Source organism: Rhincodon typus, chromosome 20, assembly GCF_021869965.1.
Source record: "Rhincodon typus isolate 14 chromosome 20, sRhiTyp1.1, whole genome shotgun sequence".
Lineage (NCBI taxonomy): Eukaryota > Metazoa > Chordata > Chondrichthyes > Orectolobiformes > Rhincodontidae > Rhincodon > Rhincodon typus.
This window is the reverse complement of record NC_063351.1, coordinates 42388811-42398459: the sequence shown is the minus strand read 5'-3', so window position 1 is coordinate 42398459 and position 9649 is coordinate 42388811. Positions and strand designations below refer to the sequence as shown.

At 42.5% G+C, this 9649-nt stretch overlaps 1 protein-coding gene across 1 annotated transcript in view; it reads left to right on the top strand.

The window, feature by feature from the left end:
- Positions 1 to 3346, top strand: part of cdc25d (cell division cycle 25 homolog d) — a 17813-nt gene extending 14467 nt beyond the window's left edge. Inside the window, exons 7-8 of the mRNA XM_048609216.1 lie at positions 2169 to 2280; positions 3152 to 3346. Of these exons, the coding sequence (XP_048465173.1) occupies positions 2169 to 2280; positions 3152 to 3346 (307 nt within the window). The remainder of the gene's footprint in view (positions 1 to 2168; positions 2281 to 3151) is intronic.
- The last annotated feature ends 6303 nt before the right edge of the window (positions 3347 to 9649 follow it).

The following is a 9649-nucleotide window of genomic DNA, read 5'->3' as shown; positions in this document are numbered from 1 at the left end:
CACACACACACACACAGACACACACACACAGACACACACACACACAGACACTCACACACAGACAGACACACACACACAGACACTCACACACACACACACACAGACACAGACACACACCCACACACATCCACACTCAGACACACACACAGACAGACACACACACAGGCACACACACAGAGATACACACACACACACACGTGCATTTAGGGTGTGGTTACTGCTCCCACCCCCATTCTCTCCTTATGTGCCAGCTATACATTAGTGAGTAGCAATCACACCTCCAAGTCAGAAAGCTGTGGGTTCGAGTCCCACTCCAGAGACCTGAGCCCACAATCCAGGCTGATTTCCCAGTGCAGTAGTGAGGGAGTGCTGCGCTGTTGGATGTGCTGTCTGTCAGATACTAATGATAAATCAAGTTCCTTTCTGCCTCCTCAGGTAGATGTGAAAGCTCCCCTAGCACCATTTGGAAGAGGAGCATTATGGATGTTGGTAGTGTCCCCTTTTTATTTTCTTTCTCCTGTTGTTGGGCTCACAAACAGCTGAGTCACTGGTGATGCAAGTCAAGTCTAATAAGAAATCCCAGATGCAAACACATTGCACCATCTTCAACTAAAGCAGCAAATTATGTGAAATTAACGTGGGCAACTCAGAATCACAATATGAATTATTCCCAATGTTATGGCCAATATTTATTCCTTAACCAACATCACAAAAACAAATTATCTGATCATTGTGAAAGCTTGCCATGAGCAAATTGTTTGTAAATTGTCTGACATTAAAACAGTGACTACATTTCAAAAGTACTTTGTCTTATATTTGTTTGTGGTATGGGGCGTATTTATTGCAGATCCCTTATTACCCTTGAGAAAGTGATGTTGAACCATTGTAGTCCATGTGCTGTAGGTGGACCCACAATGCTGTTGGGGAGAGATTTCCAGAATTTTGTCCTGGGGCACTGAAGGAACAGCATTTTTTTCAAGTCGGGATGGTGAGTGGCTTGGAGGGAACTTGCAGGTGGTAACGTTTCCATGTATCTGCTGCCCTCGGCCTTGTTGATGGTCGTGGTCATGGGGTTTGGAAGCTGCTGTTGAAGGAGCTTTAGTCTGTTGCTGCAGCATATCTTATTAATGGTCAACACGGCTCCTGCTGAGCATCTGCTGGTGGAGGGAGTGCATGTTGAACGTGGTGAATGGTTTGCCAATCCAGTAGGCTGTTTTGTCCTGGATGGTGTTTTGTGAGTGTTGTTGGAGCTGCACACATCCAGGCAAGAGGTATTCCATTACAGTCCTGATTTGTGCCTTGTGAATGATTGAGAAATTTTGGGAAGAAAGGAGGAGAGTTACTCGCTGCAGAAATTCCAGCCTCTGACCTAGTCTTATAACCAATTTTTTTCTTTAAGCTGCGTGTGCGCACAGCCACGCCGATACTCCGTGCAAGACAATCGGTATTGGCAACGCCAATCATGGCATTGACTTCCGATTTCAGAACTCATTGCCATGCATGGGCCTCAGAGGCTGTGCAGGTGATAAGAAAATTAATGGGAATGCTGCTTATCGTGGAAATAACTCCCATCACCAAGTCATCCTTTATTTCCATGTGAAGAGTCCTTGACACTGATCCAGCTTCTTCAGAGCCAGCTGTCAGAGTGAACAGAACCTCTGACACTCCTGTTTATATCTGTCAGCCAGGGCTCCCTGATTGGGGCTGTTAACCTGGTCCAATCAGGAACTCATTGTAAGAGGTCCCCCCGCCGACCTTGTTACAATCACTACAGTAACCATAGCACATCTGTTGCTGGTTTGGTTCAGTTTCTGTTCAATGGTAACCCCCAAAATGTTGGTAGTGCCCATTTTTTATGTTCTTTCTCTTGTTGTTGGGCTCACAAACAGCTGACTCACTGAAGATTCAAGTCAAGTCCAACAAGAAATCCCAGGTGTAAACACAACACACCATCTTCCACTAAAGCAGCAGGTTACGTGAAATTAACGTGGGCAACTCAGAATTAAAATGTGTTGTGCTATCGGATTTCAAAAATCACAAATAACCCAAAAAAATGTAAATGTGAGATTGAACCAGTGGCTGCTGTGTTATTAAAAAAAACCTGATCAAATTGATATCCTGTTGCCAATGCAACATTCATTTTCTGTTTTTCTTTCTGTTCTTCCCAGTTGTCGGAGTCTCAGGAGAATGGACCGAAATGCAAACGTATATCCAAACCTCTGCTTTCCGGAGCTTTACATTTTAAAGAACGGATACAAGGAATTCTTCCAGGAGTTTGCGGTAACTCATCTGGGATGGTCATCAGTTAGCAGGGGCCAGTGGGGAGTGGCAGAAATAGAGGACCCAATTTTAACTCTGTATGAACATAAGGTTTTGTGTAAATTACAATCATGTCTAGAGTGCATATGAGAGAAAAGGGGGGGGAATGATAGAGAGGGAGATGAAAAAGGAGGCAGATAAAAGATAGAAAGCAAGAGACGGTGCAATAAATGAAAAGGGAATGCAAGAAACATGGGAAGACAAAAAGAGACCAATAAAGTGTGAGACAGATCTGGGAAAGAGAGAAAAATTGGGAATAACCTTATTTTCTCCTAATGGGACATGGTCCTGTCAGAAGATTGATGGAAATTCCAATTACAGAGTATATCTTGAGTTTATACCAATCTGTCATGAATGTTGCAGGGCCTATTAGGGGAAATGCAACATTGGTAGTTGGAGACACCAAGAAAGAAACTCAGAGTGAAATAGAGAGTGAGGAACCAGTGTGAAAGACAATGGGATGGAGAGGGACTGAAAGAGATAGAATGAGAGAGAGAAATATGCTAATACGCACAGCGTGAATGGGAGATAGGAAAAGAGACTCAAAGGGCGCTGGCAGATGAAAGTTGCACAGAGATTCAGAGAGAGAGAGACAGGGAGGGAAAGCTGGATAGGCAGATAAAGTAGGAAACTATAATCGATAAAGGAAAGAAGCCAGGAATGAAAGAAGGTTTTATTGGAAAAAATAGGCAAATTAAGATTTCGGAGAGAAATTAAAACAGGGGTCAAAGAGGGAGATAGTTTATTTGAAGGCAGGTGTTCAGCTCTGGCAATGTGACTGCACTTTTCTGTGAATGCTGCGATATCTTAAGCCACCTCTCTGTTTAAGTAGACATTCTGTGAACCTCGGGGATACATCCAAATGCATCACAAGGATTACAGAGAGGAACTTCACATGATCCGCAGGAAAGTGCGCTTGATGGCTGGGCATCGCAGGCGAAAGGGACTGTTCCAAAGGCAAATGGATATTGATGGGATAGCAGAGGTTTCAACTTCAGAACTGACCTTCAACTTCAACACTTTCTGAAGAAGGGTCCTGACCCGAAACGTCAGCCTTCCTGCTCCTCTGGTGCTGCCTGGCCTGCTGTGTTCCTCAGGTTCCACATTGTGTTATTTCCAGATGACAGTCCTGTTTGCTTTCTGTAGTCTTTGCCGGTCATGGTCCGTGTCAACCTTCCCTGACTGTATCCCATTCAACACCTACCATCACTCACAAAGTATTCAGAGCATTTCATATTCACATATGCACATTCCATATTCAAAAAATACAAGTTTAAGTAATTAAGTAAAGTCCCAGGACGTGTACATTTGAGGGTTAGATTCAGAATAAAGCAACGTCTACACCATTCCCATCAAATACTCCCAGGGTCGGTACACCATGGAGTTAGACACAGAGTGAAGCTTCCTGTACACTGACCTCATCAAACATTCCCAGGATAAGTAAAGTGTGGGGTTAGATACACAGTAAAGCTCTCCCTGCATTGTCACCATCAAACACTCCCAGGACAATGATAGTATGTGATTAGATCCAGGGTAAATTTCCCTCTGCTCTTTTCAACAGAAATTAAAGCTCACTCCACGCTATCCCCATCAAACACTCCCAGAACAGGTACAACATGGGGTTAGCTACAGAGTAAAGCTCCCTTTACTCTTTTAAACTGAAAGTAAAGCACTCTGTAAACTTTCCCAATCAAACACTCCCAGAACAGGAACAATGCAAGGCTGATATAAAGGTTCCTCAACACATTGCAACAAACAAATTAAAAATGAAAATGTCAAGTTTCTGTGCCCTTTGGCAAAGAGTTGGGAATAAGTGAATGTTGCAGATTTGTATTTGCACTGATTTTAAAGAAAATGTTACAATGTAACAATACATTATTTAATAATGTACCTTAAGGAAAAATAGGTTAGTTTGTTATCAGTCACACATTTCACTTTCTATCTGAAGTTTTCCCACCTGTGTCGTGAAAATGCTTCCAAAAATGCTGCTGCACTCAGCAGGGACTTTCAGGATTTGATCCATTGAAGGATTAGTGATAGATTTCAAAGTGTAAATTAAAAGGGAACTTGTTTTATTCATTCACAGAATGGGGGTGTCACTGGCCAGGCAGCATTTGCTGCCCATAGAGCAGTTAGCAGTCAATCACAGTGCTGTTGGTCTGGAGTCACATGTACACCAGGGCAGGTAAGGATGGTAGTTTCCTTCCCTAAAGGACATTATTGAACCAGATGGGTTCTTCCCAACAGTTGACACTGGATTCATGGTCATCATTAGACTCTTAATTCCAGATTTTTTTTTGAATTGAAATTCCACCAGCTGTTGTGGCAGGATTTGAACCCAGGTCCCCAGAACATTATGTGGGTCTCTAGATTAATAGTCCAGCAATAATACCACTAGGCCACTGCCTCTCCAGTGGTAATGAATTGGTGATGTTCTCATTCATTTGATGCCCTCCTCTGTCTAGATGGAGGAGCTTGCAGGTACTGTGTAAGGAGGTTTGGTGAGTTGCAGTAGTGCATCTTGTAGATGCTGGCCATTGCAACTGCTGTATACCTGAGGTGAAGGGAGTGTTTAAGGTTGACGGTTGGAGTGCCAACCAAGTTGGCAATCCTGTCTTGGATGGCATTAAGAACCTTGAGTGTTCTTGGAGTTGCACTGATCCATGCACTGATCCAAGTATTCCATCACACTCCTGCCTAGTGCTTTGTCAATGGTGGACAGGTTTGGGGAGTCAGAAGGTGAGTTACTATCCACAGAAATTCCAGCCTTTGACATGCACACACAGCCACAGTGTTTATACCTTTGGTCCATTTCCATTTCTGGTCAATGGTAGTCCTCAGGATGATGACAGTAGGAATCAGTGATGGTAATTGAATGTTAAGGGGATCTCTCTTGTTGGAGATGGTTATTGCATAGCATTTGTGTGAAACAACTGTTACTTTCCACTTAGCAACCCAAGCCAAGAGGTTGTTCAGGTCTTGCTGAATCTGGATATGACCTACTTCTGTACCTGAAAAGTTGTGAGTGTGATAAACATTGTACGATCATCAGCGAACATCCCACTTCTGACCTTATGATGGATGGAAGGTCAATAATGAAGCAGCTGAAGATGGTTTGACCCGGAACACTCCTCTGACCTGACTCCACTATTTACAGGCTTGCATAATATTCCAAAAGAGCAACACTACCCAACCCCACTCTCCCGCTCAGTCTCTGCGTTCTCTACATTTTTTTTGTCAGCACAATACCTAACTCTGCTATGAGAAATATTATCGTAATCTCACTGCCTCAATTGGAATTTTTTGTGTAAAATTTCAATCCTAACCACCCTTTAATTCTTTGATTTGTCTTTGATTTGTGCCCTTTCACCTCTGTAGTTATTTACCATATCGTAAACTTTCACAATCTAGACAATCTGTCAGGTAAACCCTCTAATCTCTTCAACCCAAGTGCAAATGCCTTCATTTCTCAAAAATCTCTTTGTAGGTTATCACCCCATGTAAGGAAAGACTTGTGTTTATACAGCACATTTATAAACCTCAAGATGCTTTACCATAAATGAGGTACTCTTTGAAATTTGTCAGTGTTGTAGGAAACTTGGCAACAAATTGGCACACAGCAAGATCCCACAAAGAGCTGTGTGAGGATGATTTAATAATGTATTGTAGTGATGTAGGTTGAGTGTTAACTCTCAGGACATCTGCTGTTCAACTAAAACAGTGCCATGGGATCTTATACATCCAACTGAGAGAATAGACAGAGTTCTGAAGTGGAGTCACATTGAAATGTTATCTCTGTTTCTCTCTCCAAAAATGCTGCAGGCCCTCAGAGTTTCTCCAAGATTTTCTGCTTTTAGTTCAGATTTCCAGCATCGTAATATTTTGTATTTATTTTCTAGGGGCAGGTTGGTTTAATGTCTCATCTGAATGATGGCACCTGTGACAGTGCAGCACTTCCTCAATCCTGCACTGGGAACTTCAGCTGGGATTTTGTGCTCATGTCTGGGCACTATTACCATCAGCAGCTAATTTCTTTACTCTCCCCACGCCGACCCCCAATATATAACCGAGACAATTTGCTACTCTGCTATCACCCCACTCTGCATTTGGCTGAGATCAGCCATAAATCTCAGTGCAATCCCCAGATTTTGAGCGCTTCATTACTAAACAGGGTGCTTCCCAGCTTCATAAAACTGAACTGAAACAGTTCATTCCAATAATGATACATTTAGAAACAAAGCACTGCGTAACAAATGGAATAAACCGGCGGCTCATGGATCAGTATTACACGCGATTTTTACACGTGTAATTACGGTGGCCGTTTATGGAGATACAGCTTTCAATAATCTCAGTGTTTGAAATAATTCAGAGTCTAGTTGCAAGTTACTTATACATTGACAATTATTTATGTCAATGTGACCAATATGTTAAAATTGCAACATGTTATCACAGGTCAGCTATCCTAAACTGAGAACATATTCATAGTTTGCAATTTGTTTTGAAAAGTATTAAATCAGGGTTTTTATTCCGCCGAGGTTTGCATAGACAACGTAGATGACAGCCTTTTCGCTTTGCTGGTTCAGTGGTTCCCCGTGCTCTTGTCAATTTCAGCTTTTAGACCAGCCATAAATCCCCAATACGTGTCTGACTCAACGTCTGCAATGCAGAAACAGGGCCTGGAGGTTTCACAATCGAACAAAATCTCTCGCAAGGACGCCGTTTACTTTTTTTTTTCTTGGCGAAATAATAACATCAAACGCAAAATATTCTGCTCCTATGATGCTGCTTGGCCTACTGTGTTCATCCAGCTCTGCACCTTGTTGTCTCGGATTCTCCAGCATCTGCAGTTCCTACTATTTCATATTGTAATATCCTCACGTGTTGACCAATCCAAAAAGTGCAGGCGCATCAATGGATGTCAAATATTAGCGTCGCTCTCTCTATATATAATTAAACATAATACATCTCAGAGTCATACAGGATGGAAACAGACCCTTGAGTCCAACCAATGCATGCATACCATGTTCCCAAACCAAACTAGTCCCACTCACCTGCATTTGGCCCTATCCCTCCAAACCTCTTCTATTAATACATTTACCTCAATGTCTTTTAAATGTTGTAACTATACCTGCGTCCACCACTTCCTCTGGCAGTTCATTTCCTCTGTCTGTGTGAAAAAATTACCCCTCATGTCATTGAGTCATAGCACAGAGACAGGCCCTTCGGCCCAAACTGGTCCATGCCAACCAAAATGTCCATCCATGCTAACCCCATTTCCCTGCACTTGGCCCATATCCTTCTATTGAAATACCATTTAAATGTTGTTAAGGTACCCGCCTCAACCACTTCTGCTGGCAGCTCATTCCATATGCGTGCCACCCTCTGTGTAAAAAAGTTGCCCCTCAGGTTCCCATGTATTCTTTCCCCTTTTAATTTAAACTTGATGCCTTCTAGTCCTCAATTCCCCAACCGTGGGAAAAAGACTCAGTACATTCACCCTATCCATGCCTCTCATGATTTTATACGCTCCTATAAGATTCCCCCTCAGTCTCCTACACTCTAAAGAAAAAAGTCCCAGCTTGTCCAACCTCTCCCTATAACTCAGTCCCTTGAGTCCTAGCACCATCTTTGTAAATTTCGTCTTTCCAGTTTATTAACATCCTTGCTATGTCCTTTTAAATCTTTCTCCTCTCACCCTAAAAATGCCCCCTAGTTTTGCCCTAGGGAAAAGACCTTTGTTATTCACATTATCTATGTACCTTGTGATTTTATAAACCTCTATAAGGCCACCCTTCATCTTCCTACACTCCAATGAAAAACTTCCCAGTCTATCCAATCTTATCTTTATAACTCAAACCTTCCATTCCAGGCAACATCCTGGTAAATTTTTCTGATCCCTCTTCAGTTTAATAATATCCTTCCCATAACAGTGCGACCAGAACTGCACACAGTACTCCACAAGAGACCTCATCAACATCCTGTACAACCTCAACATGACGTCCCAACTCCTATACTTGAAGGTCTGAGCAATGATGGCAAACATGCTAATTACCTTCCTCACCATGCTGTCTACCTATGGTGCAAATTTCAAAGACTTATGTACGTGAACCCCCAGGTCTCTCTGTTCCACAACATTACCCAGGGCCCTACCATTAATTGTACAAGTCCTGCCTTTGTTTGTTTTACCAAAATGCAATACTTCACATTTATTCAAACTAAACTCCATCTGCCACTTGATCAAGATCTCTTTGTAATCTTAGATTGACTTCTTCACTGTCACCCACAAATCTAATAACCATGTCTCCGAAATTCTCATCCAAATTGTTTATGTAAATGACAAACAAAAGTAGATCTAGTACTGATCCCTGTGGAACACTGCTAGTCACAGGCTTCCAGGCCAAAAAACAACCCTCCACCACCACCCTCTATCTCCTACTGTCAAGCTAATTTAGTATCCAATTGGCAAGCTCTCGCTGAATCCCATGTGATCTAACTTTACAAATCAGTCTACCATGTGGAACCTTGTCAAAGGCTTTACTAAAGTCCATGTAAACGATGCTGCCAGATCTGCTGAGCTTTTCCTGCAACTTCTGTTTTTGTTCCTGATTTATAGTACCCTTGGTTCTTTTGGTTTTTATTAAACTCAGACTGTCTGGGCCAGAGGAGGGAACACTACCGCTGGCATATGATCCTTTATCATTTGCGTAGGTTGTATCTCAGACACTAATTAAGGTAGACGAGTACGTGGGTGTGCTGTGGTTCAGGTGCAACTCTGAATGAGAGGCTGGTGGATGGGAGTTCCGCGATCACCCAGATGTGAGGCTGTCACTCCCAATGATGTACAGAGAGTGTCCCAGGTGAAGATTCTCAAATGACATATTAAACTGAAGACTCCAGATATGAAGCACGCTTTGCTTAATTCAATGAAGAGCAGGGTAGCTCTGCCTGATACCCTGGCCAATATTTATCCGTTGATTGATATCGCTAAAACAGACTATCTGGGCATTCATTATCCGATTGCTGTTTGGGAAATTCACTTTGTACAACCTGACTCTATGTTTCCTGTGATAAACAATGAGGATAGTTCATTGGCAGTGAAGTGTTGTTCCTGATAGCCATGCTTAGAATCCTGGTGGAAGGTGCAGAGTGTATGTGCGTGTGGACATCAGGTTTAGATAGGACCAGTTTACTAAAAGAACTGCAGAGGCTGGAGATCTGAAAGAAAAACAGAAATTGCTGGCAAAACCTAGCAGGTCTGGCAGCATCTCTGGGGAGAAAGCAAAGTAATATTTTGGGTCTGGTGACTCTTCATTGGGATTTTTTACAACTG